The 16,698-nt window shown below is 34.9% G+C and overlaps 1 protein-coding gene across 3 annotated transcripts in view; it reads right to left on the minus strand.

Moving 5' to 3' along the window:
* Positions 1-16,698, minus strand: part of AIMP1 (aminoacyl tRNA synthetase complex interacting multifunctional protein 1) — a 60,342-nt gene that overhangs the window by 10,784 nt on the left and 32,860 nt on the right. Inside the window, exon 7 of one of the 3 annotated variants that reach the window (XM_079919208.1) lies at positions 7,855-9,645. The exons of 1 other annotated variant lie outside the window; for it this stretch is intronic. In XM_079919208.1, the coding sequence (XP_079775334.1) occupies positions 9,479-9,645 (167 nt within the window). In that variant the 3' untranslated portion in view covers positions 7,855-9,478. Of the gene's footprint in view, positions 1-7,854; positions 9,674-16,698 lie in introns of those variants that run through there. One more of the 3 variants, XM_079919210.1, reaches the window with a different exon arrangement.

Raw genomic sequence — 16,698 nt, forward strand, 5'->3', positions numbered from 1 at the left:
GAGCCATGGCCACTGAGCCTGCGCATCTGGAGCCTGTGCTCCACAATGGGAGAGGCCACAACAGTGAGAGGCCCACGTACAGCAAAAAAAAAAAAAAAAAAAAGATTTCTAAGGCAAATCCTATGACACAATAATTACACTCTGAAGTATATATATCCAACAGAAATGTATACATTTGTGCACTAAAAGACATGTATGTACAAGAATGTTCATAGCAGTACTATTCATAATAGCGAAAAACTGGAAATTATCCAAATGTCTACTAAGAGTAAAACGGATAAGCAAACTGCGGTATATTTAAACAATGAAATATTATACAGTAATGAGAATGAGCAAACTACAACTGCATGTAACAAGATCAATGAATTACCCAAACATAATGTTGAAAGAAAGAAGCCAGACATAAAAGAATACATACTCTATGATTCCATTTGTATAAATTTCAGAAACAGTCAAAACTAATGTAATTTTAACTATTTTGATGTGAGAAGTGTTGGAAGTCAAGTTACCCTTGGTGGGGTGGGGGGGATAGTGAGTGAAAGCACACACTGGGGCAGCTTCTCAGATTCCAGTAATGTTCTATTTCTTGACCTGGAAGTTGGTTTCACAGAGTGTGTTCCCATTGGGAAAATTCGACAATTAAACACTTCTGACTTACGAACTGTTTACTATATATGTTATACTTAAATAAAAGTTAAAAATGAATAAATTATTATCCATATTTTCAAAACTTGCTCCACTGCTTACTTGATCCTAAAAAATTAAACTTGTGAAGGCCTGTTCCTCATGTGAGATACCTACTTCATATTTACTGTAATGATAAAACAACTTAGCACATATTAGACGCTCAGTAAATGTTAACTTCCGCTTCCACTTTCATATAACCCCTGGTTCCTATTAAGGCTTGGAAATACAGGTAAAAGCTCAGAGCCGAACCCTGCAGCAGAAATAACTGTTAACAATTGTAATAACCAAATATGAATAAAGCTTTGACTGAAAAAGAGGCTTCCAGTCTACCTTGGAAGGTCGGTCAATTTGGATTAGTAGAGAGATCCAGGATAATCTCAAAGGCAGCAGTGAGGATCAAAGGAAAATAATTCTAGTCAATCGTAACAGCCAAGTCCATCCACAAGTCAGTATCAGATCACCCTCAGGTTTAACATCTGCATATGAGCATTATCATTTATAAGATTCTTTCCTAAGGTAGTCCCCAATTTACAAACAGCTTGTTTTCATAAAGTTAATTTGTAAATTGCTTTTTTAGTGTGCATTATACTTTATTTTCCATTAAAAACGGGATTACAGCTCGTGGTTGTTCTCCCAGACTAATCCTCAAAAGTGTACCTAATGTTTTATATTACCTGAACTTCTAGTACAAATTTATAAAGTATTTCTAAGGGAAAGCATAATACAAATTCCAGCTTGAAACAACATCTCTATTTCTCTGCATGGTCCCCAATTATCATTGTGGGTCCAGGATTGTAAAGTGGGAGCCTCAACAATTGGGCTGAGTTTTGGAAGTTAAGTAAAAATTGACCCTTCCCCAGGGGTTAGTGGCTTGGTGACAGAAAGTTGAAGTTGAGAAGTTGAAACTGCAGTAACTAGTGAAGAGTGGAAAATTCATGTTCTGAGTTCTTCATTCATGTGATGTCAGCTAACGCTTTACAGAACACAAATACTAGCTAGCTAAAGTAAAGATATGTTGTGCAGAATCATTAAGGATTCAAGATCTCTGAGGCTGGCCTAGTTTTAATGATTAACAGAGCAAAGGTACTTCTAGTTTCAAAGAGGAAGACTTCTGTGATGTTTTTCCCTGAATTATTTATTTTTAAATTTGTACATATATATATTTTACATAAATCTCTGAATGTGATATTACATATTTGACTTTTTAGTCATCTTATATTTTGCTTTTTTCAGTAACAATTTATGTAACTATTCCTCTATCGATATGCATTCCAGTTTTCTGCCAACAACTATTCTTGTACATATTTTTTAATATAATATTGATTTTTTTTCTGTTAAGTTATATTTCCAAGAGTGGGATTTCTCGGTTGAAGTATATATACACTTTAATTTTAATATATCTTACTTAATTTCTTTTCATACATGTTGCAACAAACTTAATTTTCAACAATGTTTGAGAACCCTTTTCCTATATTCTTGTCATCAGTGTTATCATCTTACACACCTATTGCTAACACCAGTCTGCTAAATGTAAAACCGTACCTTACTTACTGTTTACCTTAATTTGCATTTCCCAGACTACTCCCTAACTGGAGCATTTTTATAAGCATATTGGTCATTTAGATTTACTCTTCTATGAACTGCCTCTTCACATTATTTATCTTTTTTTGTCATTTACTATTGGATCACTTCACACAAAGTTTCTTTGCTTGTCAAAAACTTTAGTCAGGCTCCTGAACCTTCTCCTAGGCCCATCTGTGCTTAATTTAGTTTTGGCAAGAACCCTGCTAAGTCAGTTTACCAGAATCCTTTACCTTCAATATCTGATCAGGTTCCTTGTCTAACCACCCTGGCCTCTCTCCAGCAAAGATCCTGTAGGCGGGTTTACCCAGACTCCCTCTGACCCTTCCTTGTAGTTCCCTCTTGGTAATTTTCCATCCAATGATCCCCACCCTGCTCCTTGGCTATAAATTCTCACTTGCCCATGCTGTATTCAGAGTTGAACCCAATCCTTCTCCCTCACAGTAAATTCCCATTTGAGTGGTCCCTCTACCTATCCTAATGGTCCTGAATAAAGTCTGCCTTATCATCTTTAACAAGTGTCACTGAGTATTTTTTCTTTAACACTTCCTGCTTGCTAAATCTGAAGAGCTCTACATACATTACAAATATTAGTTCTCTGCCTTTCAGGTTGCAAATTGTTTTCAATTCTGTTATTTGTCCTTCAGTTTTGGTTATGGTAACTTTTGCCAAAATAAATGTGAATTTCCTTACAGTTATATATTTTTATGTACAAAATTGGGATTTAGTTTCATTTCTTTTTAGATGGGCAACCAATTATATCTATTCTATTTATTAAATAATTAATAACTTTCCTACTGAGATAGGTAGATAGGTATATAAATATATATCTTCTTTATTTCTGGATCTATTATGGATTCTTAATTCTTTTCCATTATCTATTTGATTTATATCACTATCAATACCATAATGATTTAATTTGAATGGTTCTATATCCTTCCTTGATATCTAGAACGGGAAGCTTCCCTTGGTCTTCCTTTCTCAACATATTTTCTGGCTACTCCTAGTCATTCATTTATATACATTATTTCAGATCTAATTTTGTCTAATTTCAAAAGAAAATTCTTTTGAATTTATGACAAAGGACATTTTGTAATATTAAAATCCTCCCATGCAAGCATACAGGATGTTTCTCCATCTTATGTTTATTATTTTTTATACTACTGTATTTCTTACATTTTTCTTTTCCTTAGTTTTGCCAATTTGATAAAGCTGCTATTCAGTTTTTCTTCTTGATAATTTGGACATTCTACTCTAATACCCATTAAGAATTATTTCCTTGTCCCTCAGAATGAAGTACATACTTCTCTACCATTGTTTGATAACAAAGTAGAACTCTTTCCCCATTGCATTACCCCCTCAACTATTTAAATAAGACCTTTAGAACACTTTAATTTCCTCCCTATCCTTTTCTCCTTACCCCATCTTCCCTATGGAAGAAGTCTTGGGAATGTTTTTCCTTTCTCCTTATTACTAGATTTTGCTAAGAGACTTAATTATTTCCCCTTACAGATCGACCCTTATGTTTCAAAAGTCCCTTCTTATCATTTACATTGAGCATTCCTGGTAGTTTATCATTATCTCTTTTACTTAATATACAAATATTAGAAGGTCCATTCCTCACCATTGTTTTCTTTTCTCTTATCTTCCCCCATCTTTCTAGTTAGTGCGTTTTCCTAATACACTCTGCATTCTAGTGTAATACCCCAGAGGCATTAATTCCAGACGTGGTCTTCCATGAACCACTATGCAATAGCAATTCTAGCTCCTCATAATAATCAGCATAGTGGATGTAGGGAAATAATTTGCTATTTCCCATATTCTCACTCAAACTTCATTTAAAAAATAAGTTTCTTTTCACAAGCATCAGTAGTTTTTATTGTCAATTCATATGTTTTAAGAGAAAATGTTATCCTTTCACATGAAAACTGAAAGTTATGGAAAAAGTTATTTCTACCAAAATCATTCTCTTTTGCTAAACTTATTAAAAGTGACTTTCAATTTACATTTTTCATTAATCTTTTTCAAAGAGAAATCAAACTGTGGTGTTGATTTTGGATGACTCCTGCACTGTTCTTTCCAAATTCCCCAGGTGTGAAAAGCTGAGTGGGGTTTTAAATTAACAAGTATCAGCCAAATATCTTAGTTAAGTGGATGCATACATTGAAAGCATTTCTCTACTGGGATGTATGATATTCTAACGAGGCCATTTACAAAAACAAATGTAAAACTTTGTCAGAGCAGCCTTGATGTGAAGGCTCGTCACGTGAATGCCACTGAAGAAATGAGCAGACATTAATAACTGCTATTTGAACAATTCTATATGCATTATGTAGCAATAGGATAGTCAAGAAGAGTAGTTAGCCTTTTCATTTAAAAGGATTATTCTTTTTTCTTGCAATTATCGAGCCCCAGGTTTGTTTCTGCTGCTGTTGCTAAGGACAATAGCCTGCCAGATAGGAAATGATGCTGATGAAGACATAAAATAACACTTACACGCATATTTTACTCAAAAATCCAGAGAACTGGGAATAGGGTATGTTAGGAAGGGGGTGGGAGTAACGAAGGGGAAGGGAAAAAATCAAACAAGGGAATACATAAGGGTGAAAAAATATAATATACAATAATTAATTCATACTCTGAAATTCCAGATGGCTCACTTTCAAACTAACAATTATTTCATTGTTCTGGGTTCTTTCTCTAATTTTTTTTACAGTTATACTCCTATGAATTATCTCTGCCAAAACTCATCCAAAGTCAGAACCGTAACCCTAGAAGTACGATGAGCAACAATGTATATATAAATTACTAATTCTTTTCCATTCCAAAAAGTTGGTATCTGAAGAAGATCCAGTTTTGTACAGAGGTATATTAGCCATTAGCAACTATCTTTCTTTTCATTATTATTGTAAAACTTTGGGTTGTCACCGAAAAAGCACTGCAAATGTGTACAACTATAGAGGTGTTCCTGGTTTAAACACAAACTTTTTCTACCTATCTATCCATCTATTTACCTATCTAGAACTTAGTGACATCCTTCATAAGTAGACTTCTGGGATAGACTGTCATTACAGGATCAGTGCCCTCGACAAGAGTGTACTCAAAGAATCAAGGCACATACATGGTTCTTTAGAAAGGCAACAGCTGCCAGCAGCGGCAGCCTAGTTTTGCCAAGTGATTCTTCCTAAGAATTTCCTCAGCAAAAAGAAAAAAACTTGATAATTTCTCTTTGTAACCACTCCAAAGGAGGGTTTAATGACCTCCTCTCCCTTTAAAATCGCTTAAATACTCCACTAAAGGAGCTGCCTTAATCTCCTACATGAACTACTGAAGTTTAGGTTTTTTTAACTTATTATCTTTCCCTACAGTTTAGACAAAAGAGAAGTTAAACTTCTCATTCAAATAAAAGAAACCACATGACTATCTGAGAAAGCATACTGTAATAGAGAAAAGCAGAATATTAGTAAAATCTAGGTTTCAGCTAGTTATACCTTAGCACCAGCATTTATGTAAATTTCCTGTTGATTCTTTGGGGTAAAATAGCTGGCTTACCTCTAGGGAGTTAAATTGACAAGATGTGTTGAAACTACTTAGCTAGCTATAAAGCATTAAATATCTTACTAATAATTCTACAATAAAATCCATGACATGAGACAGATATTATTAATATATCCCCCTCACTTGGAGGGCAAAGCTCTCTCCACAAGACAGCAATTTGCAACATTATTTTTAGGTGTGTTACATTAATTTGCTTCACTAGATTTTATTTTGTATCTTGGCGATAAAGTTTTAGTCTACACACCATTGCACAGCACTTAGAACCAGGACTGTGTCAAAATTTATGTAGCCAAAGTACAAAGCTAACACTGTACTCTTTGATATTTTTATATATATATATTTTTAACATCTTTATTGGAGTATAATTGCTTTACAATGGTGTGTTAGTTTCTGCTTTATAACAAAGTGAATCAGTTACACATATACGTATGTTCCCATATCTCTTCCCTCGTGTCTCCCTCCCTCCCACCCTCCCTATCCCACCCCTCTAGGTGGTCATAAAGCACCGAGCTGATCTCCCTATGCTATGCGGCTGCTTCCCAATAGCTATCTATTTTACCTGTGGTAGTGTATATATGTCCATGCCACTCTCTCACTTTGTCACAGCTTACCCTTCCCCCTCCCCATAGCCTCATGTCCATTCTCTAGTAGGTCTGTGTCTGATATTTTTATATTTTTAAAGGTACAACATGTAATTTTCCTAGAAAATTGAGTAAGTATACTCATGCCCCTTTAATGTCCTTGTCATAGGCAATAGTGAGGTGATCCTCCACCTGCCAAGAACTTAAAAATACAATTGCTTTTATTTGTTACATTAACACACAATAGTTAGAAGTATTGTCTTTCTAGTCTAAGAAAATTGCAATACTATTTGAAACTTTATCAATAATATTAAACCAGTGAAAGGGCATCAATGAACAGGACTGACTAGCATCTAAATATCTAAAACATGGATTTCAGTGGGAGTGCAGGGAGGGAAGAGAAAGTTTCAGTAAAAAACATCTCTAGCGAGGGGAGAGATACTACATCTGGTATAGCGGGTCAGGTCTGTTGAAAGACAGGGTCTGTGTGAAATATTCCTTAAGAAACTCAGTTCATTTCATATATACCAAGTAATCTTCTGAACAAAAATTCAACTTGTCAGGAAATGTGATACCATGAAAGGGGACAGAGAGATAGGATCACTAGTTTCAGGAAAGGAACATTCTTATCATAAACTGATATTAACATTGTATACCTCTATTATGTGTAACATAATATATACCCTCACAACTCAATGAGGTAAGTACTATTATTATATCCATCTTACAGATGAGGAAAGTAAAGTATATGGAGGCTAAACAGTTGCCCAAGATCACACAGGCATTTAAGTTGTATAGATGGAATCAAAACTAGGTAACCTGGATTCAAAACCAATACTACTAAGCTCTACAGACTACTTAGCATCTACAATAGTCATGTACAAATGCAGGTTTTTGGACCTGCAAAGACCCAGATTTTGGAACCTCATTAAACTAACATTCTCTGAGGCCCTATACACACCCTCCGTCTTGCTGACGTGCTCATTAAACTTCAGTGAGTTACTCTGAATATTTTGTAAATAGTGCAAATGAGAATTTACATATTTTTTAAAAAGCAACAACAAATTATCTGTTTGGTGGGCACTTAATATTCTTGTACTCGTAGAATACTTCATGTTCTTCATAGAAGGCAAAAAAAATTTCCAATTATATATTAAAATTAACATGTCCTGAAAATGATTCATCTCATAAGAATAATACACATGGAATTTCTATATATAAGAAAAGTTAGTACTACCAATAGTCACTATAAGATAGTGGGTCAACACTGCACAAGAAATTATCTTGGGGGAAGGTCAGCTTTTTTTTCTGGTTTACTTCGCAATACATAAATAGATGTCAAGAGGCACTAGCTGTTTAGTCTGTGACCTAACACCATCTCCTACTGTTGAAATTCTTAACGGGCTGAATACCAGTCAGAAGTCAGGATTATGTCCAGTTCACTAACAATGTCATCATTTTTTGTTGATTCTGTAACAGTTCTCTCAACCCAGCAATACAAGTAAAACAGAATTAAGTTTTCTGTAAAAATAACGACTGAATGGGGCTAAGTGGATAACTTGATTGAGTAATGCTTTTATGTAACTTGAAAAACTGGGAATAAATAGTTCAACTATCTAAATAGTTGAAACATTCTTTAAATTATATTAGAATTATTTATAGAAATGTAATATAATTGGGCAAAATCAGAAAATACAGACTCACAAAAAGTCTTTATTCCCGAAAGAATAACATATCTCAAGTACAAAACTTTGGAAAGTCATTTGTATTTAGTTATCAACAGATAGATATTAATGATGCTCTGTTAATATTCAGTTTTTCATAAAGCAGATAAAATTTCTATGATGATACCACATCTTGGCCTACCAGAGAACTCCACGGACTTAAATAAATGATACTTTTTATAACTTAGCATGTAGGGTTGTTTTAAAATTTTTTGTTTTGCCTCTCCTTCTTATTGTAGGCTATAAACAGTAACAGTGCTAGAATATTGGTATGTGTCATTTTTCTTTTAGAATAGATATTCCTACCTCCATAGATGCATTTCTTTTTTGGTATCTCAGTCATCATCTCAAGGCTGGTGAATCTGAAGCTCATAGTGCCTAAGTTAATTTTCATTGTTCCTACAATATCTGTAAGATGAGTGAAAATACGCATTTGACAACTTTATACATATGTATGTTAAATTTTTGGCTACAATTTCTTTTAATATATTGACAGTATGATAGTACATGAAAAAATAAAAGATATCAATCTTAAATGCTCTTCTAAAGATAAAAGCTATAAATAATCTTTTATTAGGTATCCAAAGAATCTTTGAAGTCACCTGGAATAAAAAAGTGGACTGTGTTTACAGTCAATTTATTGGGAACTACATTGGTAACACTTTGCAATGTGTTTATTCTTTAGAATTAGTCAAAATTTATTACTAATTATTTTGTTAAATTGGAAAGAATAAGTTCACTACAGAGTTGGAAGTTTCAGTCTTTTAAAAAAGTCACCTTAAGTATGTAAGTCGGGGTTACTTTGGCAAGCAACAGCAATAATTTTCAAATGCCATGTCTCCTAGCTTTCACATTGTTCGGCTCTCTAGAATCAACAGTTGGTCATTTTCAATACCATTACAATATAGATTAGTTAATAAGCCTGACAAAAATTCTAACTTTTCTTTTTAAAGAGGAGAGGGCGTTTATAATACAGATACTAAAAATACAAGGGTTTCAAATTGCATGCAACATGTGCCTACAAAGAAACTAAATGTTAATCTAGTTCAAGTTACCTAAATGTATAAAGAAAAAGCAATGTGCTAGCCAACATCCTCACTAAAAAATAAATCATCATGAAACACAGGCAAATTCCTCCCTGTATCATAAAGGATCAAAAACCATAGGTAAAAATGTAGTGTTTCTCTAATTAACTGAAAACAATATATGCCAGGTAAAAGACTACTCAAGTCTAGAAGAGAAATAACACAAAAACGAGCCAGTTATATTTTAGGTACAAGTGACAAATATATTTCTTTTTATTGTTAAGTTTTCTCTAATGTATTTCAGTAACTGAAGTGTTTTATTTTATTTTATTCCACTGTTGGCCATAGTTTGAGCCCTACAGACTCCCTTCCCTTTCACCTCAAAGGGAGCTCCTTTGTATGTAGCCACACACTCATCATTAGTGTAAAGATCAGGCTGGATCTGCTCCCAAATCTTCTTCTTAGGATTCAGCTCCTTGTCAGGCTCTCCTGTTGGGGGAGGAAAAAAAATACATAGCTAACATATTAATAAACTGTCCATAGAGATTTCTAGTGAATTGTCTTGGATACAATTTCTGATCTTTAGATCGGATCAGGATTTAAACGTTTACTTTTTTAAAAAATTTTATTTATTTATTTTTGCTGTGTTGGGTCTTCGTTTCTGTGCGAGGGCTTTCTCTAGTTGTGGCAAGTGGGGGCCACTCTTCATTGCGGTGCGCGGGCCTCTCACTATCGCGGCCTCTCTTGTTGCGGAGCACAGGCTCCAGACGCGCAGGCTCAGTAGTTGTGGCTCACGGGCCTAGTTGCTCCGCGGCATGTGGGATCCTCCTAGACCAGGGCTCGAACCCGTGTCCCTTGCATTAGCAGGCAGATTCTCAACCACTGTGCCACCAGGGAAGCCCCCAAACGTTTACTTTTAACACTTATTTTATTTTTACGATGTCGGCAATTTATATTCTTGATTGGTAAAATATTTTATCATTTCCTTACAAATGTTAAAGATATTATTTTTTACTCTTACAATAAACAGTTTTCCAGGTAATATATATAGCTCAATGAATTGGAATGATTCATTCTAATTAGATTAGAATGAAATGATTAGAATGAAAATACAAATGATTAGAATGAAAATACAAGATATTCATTTTATCATTACATATAAAGAAAGATTTTGAACAGATGAGAGCATAATTTGATGTGTTATAATTTTACACATGGCAGAAGCAGCTTATGCTTTACTATTTGTTTCAACATAAAAAATAAATGACTAGATCGCTGCTATAGTACTTAAAGATTTCTTACAATACTGGAGAATGGCTTAAATGTTGGGGTTATCTAGCTAAATATAATAACTACTCTGGGTTTCATCTGCTGCCCATTCCACTTGGTGAGATGGAAAGAGAAAGGAAGAAGAAGGAGACAGGACTAGCATTTTCTAACCACCAGGAATATATGTTGCTGCATGCAATTCACAGAAACACACTGACTCTAGTTTTAAATATAAAGAAACTGGGGCTCAGAGAAGATAAGCTGCTCAAAGTCACACAAGCAACAAGAAGAGTGAGATTTGACACCAAAACCCTTACTCTGTTAGTACAGCACCTTGCCTCCTAATAAATTATCCTCTGAAAAGAAACAAACAACACTTTTACACGTGGATAATATCCTATCCCCTCTCTTTACCGTAACTCACACTATAAAGTTCACAATCAAGAAGAGACAAACACATTGTAGAAGGTATCTGGTCTAGGCTTAAAAACTACCAATATACCAAGCGATCCCTCTATTTAATGGATGATGAGGAAGAAGAGAGTAAAGTTGAATGTAACATGATTTTAGTAGCTGAAGATGTTCAATAACTTTTGAAATGAAGAATCAGTTTAAGAAACAATGAAGAGAAGTAACAAATCCCTTAAGTGTTAGTTTCAAACGGAAAATGATTTCCCTGGAGGAAACAACAAAAATACTGCTTAAGTATAACTAAGTAATAATAGAAATATAACTTTCTAGATCTTTTTATTAGGTCTTCAGCAACTAATTAGCTCCCTGAAACTGGCAAAAATATAGAAAACTGTCCTCTGATATGTAGCTTTTCAGAGATGACAGAATAGCTAATTGAATAATGTATCTACAGTAGAAGAACAGGCAGTGAAACTAAAAGTGAAGAGACTGTCTAGTATAAAAGATAAGGATTTTTCTTACTCCTTTAAGAGCATCTGATTATTTGATTGGACAACAGAGAAACTAATAAACAGAATAGAAAAAATTCCAATATATAAAGTATCTATAAAATTTCTGGTTTATTTTTCACCAAACCATTGGTTAGTCTAAGAGCATAATCGTACTTTGTTTATACACAGATCATGTGGGGAAGTGGGCATTCCAGAATTCTGTAAAAGCTGAGACCAGACACACTGTTCAGGGGGGCCTGAGTACTAACTCTGGATCCCCTCACCTTGAACCCCAAAAAAGATATTCCCAAACTGATAATGAATTCAAGAAGCAGATTGTCTCAGGTTTGTGTAAAAGCTTCTTATCAAGACCATAGATTGTGTGGGTAAATTTTTGCTGAATGCAGACATAAGCCCCAAGTACAACAAGCTGTGGTGCAGCACAAACTTAAGCTTGTCAGATCTAGGAAGTCACTGATACGTATAGAAAATAATCATCATTATAATACATAACACTACACTTACATAGTGCTCACTATGTGCCAGTCACTGCACTATGTGCTTTACATATATTTACTCATTTAATCCTCTCAGTATACTAAATAAATACTATTAATTACCCCCGCTTTACAGATGAGGAAATAGAGGCACAAAAGTAATAGCTAAGAGCTTAAAACACCAGGCAGGTAGCTAAGTGTTTCAAAAGATAAACCTCATAAAACTCACAAGAGATACATCCCATTAAAAAGCTTTTCTTGGGCTTCCCTGGTGGCGCAGTGGTTGAGAGTCCGCCTGCCGATGCGGGGACACAGGTTCGTGCCCCGGTCCGGGAAGATCCCACATGCTGCAGAGCGGCTAGGCCCGTGAGCCATGGCCGCTGAGCCTGCGCGTCCGGAGCCTGTGCTCCGCAATGGGAGAGGCCACAACAGAGGCCCGCGTACCGCAAAAAAAAAAAAAAAAGACTTTCTGACAGATGAAAAAGCTGAGGCTCAGAAAGGTTCCTAGGTCACCCAGCACTTGCAGAACAAGATCTGAAGGTTTTAAACTTCTTACATAAGACTGTAATAATTTTCAAGGGATAAAGATTTTAACTAAAAATGAACTAGAAACTATGAGAAGAACCTTCAACTCTTGATTGTTATTTTTAACACATCAGGCTCAATACCTGAACATTCCAAATGTGGCTGTAAGACTTTAACGAGTCAGTAAACGAAATAATGATTCAGACAACTAAAATTTTGAGACTGTAATTAAAACTTGCCAAATTATGATCACTGAATATAAATCAGAGCTGAAAAGTCTTGGATGGAGTGTTAACCTTGTAGTTTATTCATGTTTCTCAATAATACACTATTTGGTAAGGTATAAAGCAAGTTTAAAAGGAAAGTTTAAATCACCTCCCACAAAAAAGCATACCTAATATCTTAAACAATTTTAAAAAATGAACTCTATTTCCAGAGAAGCCTTTCATCATTCCTCTGTGTTATATCCTTCTTCTAAATCTTATTTTCCTAATTTCCCCCCCCCTTTCTTTTTTTGGCATGGCTATCCAAACAAAGTGATGAGATCAATAAAAGTTCTTAAAGCTGAAAACTGTAGAGTCTCTGTAATTGCTAAACACATGCCAATAATCACCATGTGGAAATGGTTACACGTATTGTAAGAGAACTAATCATTCAGAGATTACTTTAAGATAACTCAATCTAAACAAAACACATAGGCAACATGAACTAGTTCAGAAAGGAGTCTGTACAGATGTAAAAAGCTGTGACTACCATCTCAGCATTTAAAAACTACAAAAAGCTATAAACATAAATTCCAGAATCATCAGCTTCCGGGATATCTGTCAGGACCATGAAAAGCTTAGCACCAACTTAATTATTTTGTTTCATTAATTGAGTTTTTGAACTATAATAATTGTAACTATCACCTTTTGTGATGCAAAGACTAAAGTATAACTTTGCAAATAGGGGTCAATTAATTTTACAGAGCTAATCAACAGAGAAAAGTGGTTTGTTGATTTGATAGGAATGATCTTGGAAATAATGAAGATGGATCCTCAGGTCTGTTCTTCAAATACTGGAAAGTTTTGGGAGTTCTTTAAAACATGTTTTACTAGTATGTTTCTTTCTATTTACTCATTAACCAACTTACTGACCTCCTACTCTATGCCTGACATTTTTCTGGATGCTAGGAATATAGTAGTGAATAATAACAACAACAAAAATCTTGATTTCATGATGCTTACATTTCCATGTGGGCAGATAATATAATGTACAGTATATCTGATGATAAGTGTTATGGAGAAAAATAAAACAAGTAAGGAGACATTTGAAAGATATGAATAAGATGAGGGACCAAGCCGTGTAGCTACCTGGAGAAAGAGCCAGTGGCTCAACTAGGGTGATTGAGGAGGAGCTGAAGTACATGAGGTTAATGAAGTAATGAGAGGCCATTGTAAGGACCTGTATCTGTATTCTGGGTCAAATGGAAAGCTTTTTAATAGTTTTTTGCAGAGGACTAACATATCTGACCTACATCACTCTGTAGGCTATAACTGAAAACAGATGGAAGAAGGGCAAGGGCAAAAGCAAAGTGATCAGTTAGAAAACTTTTGCGGTTACCCGGATAAGAGATGTTGGTGTCAGGACCAAAGTGGTAGAGGTAGAGATGATGAGAATCACTCTAGATATGTTCAGAAGGTACAGCCACTAGGATTTTCTGAAGAAGATGTATGGAAAAGGGAAATCTAGGGAGAAGACTGGTATATACATTCTTCTCCCCTGGGACATGTTAGTGAAGAAATCTCGTAGATAGCTGGACAAGTGACTGCATAAAATAGCCAAAGGAATGAACATGGAAAGAAAAAGAGGCCAAGCATGGAAAAAGAGAAGAAAGAGGTCAAGGATCAAGGTCTGAAGGTACTCCAATTAAGAGGTCAGGGAGGTGAGGAAGAAATCAGCAAAGGAGATAAGCAGAGCAGCCAATGAAGCATGAGGACCACCATGCAAGTGTGGTGTCAGAAGCCAAGTTAAAGTTAATTAAGAAAAGGACTGAGAACTAACTAGCCATGGATTTAGCTACAGGGAGTAAATTGGTGATCTTGACCAGAGCAATTCTGGTGGAACAGTGGAGAGAGAAGCCTGATTGAAATAGGTTTTAAGGAAGAGAATCAAATATAGACAGGATTTTTTTTTAATTTAAAAAAAGTATATTAGTTTCAGGTGTACAACACAGTGATTACATATTTTTATACATTATGAAATGACCACTGCAATAAGATCATTTACTGTCCGTCACCATACAAAGTTGTTACAATATTATTGACTGTACTCCCTATGTATACATTACATCCCCATGACTTACTTATTTTATAGCCGTAAGTTTGTACCTCTTAATCTCCTTCACCTATTTCATCCGTCCCCCCACCCTCCTCCCCTCTAGCAGCTATCAGTTTGTTCTCTGTATCTATGAATCTCTGTTTTGTTTTGTTTGCTGTGGTTTCAGATTCCACATATAATTGAAATCATATGGTATTTGTCTTTCTCTGACTTATTTCACTAATAAGCATAATACCCTAAAAGTCCACAAAGATTTCATTCTTTTTAATGGTTGAGTAATATTCCATTGTGTATGTGTGTGTGGGCATACGCGCACATGCGCACACACTCACACCACACACAGACACCACATCTTCTTTATCCATTTATTTATCGATGGACACTTGGGCTGCTTCCATATCTTGGCTATTGTAAATACTGCTACAATGAACACAGCAGTGTTTTCCAAGTTAGTGTTTTTATTTTTTTCAGATAAATAACCAGAAGTGAAATTTCTGGACCATATGGTAATTCCACCTTTAGTTTTTTGAGGAACCTCCATACTGTTTTCCATAGTGGCTGCAACAATTTACATTCCCACCAACAGTGTAGAAAGGTTCCCTTTTCTCTACATCCTTGCCCCATTTACAACTGCATCAAAAAGAATAAAATATCTAGGACTAAATTTAACCAAGGAGTAGAAACACCTGACTCTGAAAACTCTTTGTCACTGAGGAAAGAAACTGAAGATGACACAAATAAATGGAAAGTTATACTGTGCTCACGGATTGGAAGAATCAATGTTGCTAAAAGGTCCATACTACCCTAAGCAATCTATGGATTCAATGCAATCTCTGTCAAAATACCTGCAGCATTTTTCATAGAAGTAGAACAAATAATCCTAAAATGTGTATGGAAACACAAAAGACCTCGAATAGCCAAAGCTATTTTGAGAAAGAACAAGGAGGGGTCACACCTGAAAATACACCGAACTTGAAACTACATTACAAAGCTATAGTAATCAAAACAGGATGGTACTGCCACAAAAACAGACACGTAGATGAATAGAAAAGAATTGAGAGCCCAGAAATAAACTGACACTCATAGCATCAATTAATCTATAACAAAAGAGAGGCAAGAATATACAATGGGGAAGAGACAGTCTCTTCTATAAATGGTGTTGGGAAAACTGGACAGCTACATGTAAAAGAATCAAACTTGACCACTTTCTTACACTATATACAATAATAAACTCAAAATGGATTAAAGACTTAAATGTAAGTCCTGAAACCATAAAACACCTAGAAGAAAACACAGGCAGTAAACTCTTTGAGGTCAGTCTTAGCAATAGTTTTTTGAATGTCTGTCCTCAGGCAAGGGCAACAAAAGCAAAGACAAACAAATGGGACTACATCAAACTAAAAAGTTTTTGCACAGCAAAGTAAACCATCAACAAAACAAAAAGGCAACCAACTGAATGAGAGATGTTTGCAAACTTACTGATAAGGGGCTGATATCCAAAATATATAAAAAACTCAAATCACTCAATACCAAAAAAAACCCAATTTATTTTTAAAGAATAAGTGGGTCCATAAGCTAAAGACCTTCACATATCATACATGCTTTGAGATTAACCATAAACTCATATTTACTAATAAGACTCAATATCAACAGAAATAAGCATGATCTTAGAAGTTAGAAGTCTGAATGCAAATTCTCATTTATTATTAGACCAAAACCAGTGCATTCTTAAAAAAAAAAAAAAAGATATCAATGCCTTTATCTCGTAATATTGTTTTCAGTTGCTTGATGCTTTAGGGACCAGTTACCATATTTAAATACTAAAATTTATGGCTTCACACATTTAAGATTTTAAAAAGTAGCGGGGAGAGTTTTTAGCCATTGTTATAAAAATATTATTTGGCATCTTCTAAACTCTATGGAAGTAATGGTTTTGTAGTTGGAGAAAATAGTTATTCAAAGCCAAATAGCAATTCAAAGGTTTGAGCCCCAGTTGCAATTTCTATACCACACTTAATATACATAACATA

The sequence above is a fragment of the Stenella coeruleoalba genome (genome assembly GCF_951394435.1).
Source record: "Stenella coeruleoalba genome assembly, chromosome: 4".
Lineage (NCBI taxonomy): Eukaryota > Metazoa > Chordata > Mammalia > Artiodactyla > Delphinidae > Stenella > Stenella coeruleoalba.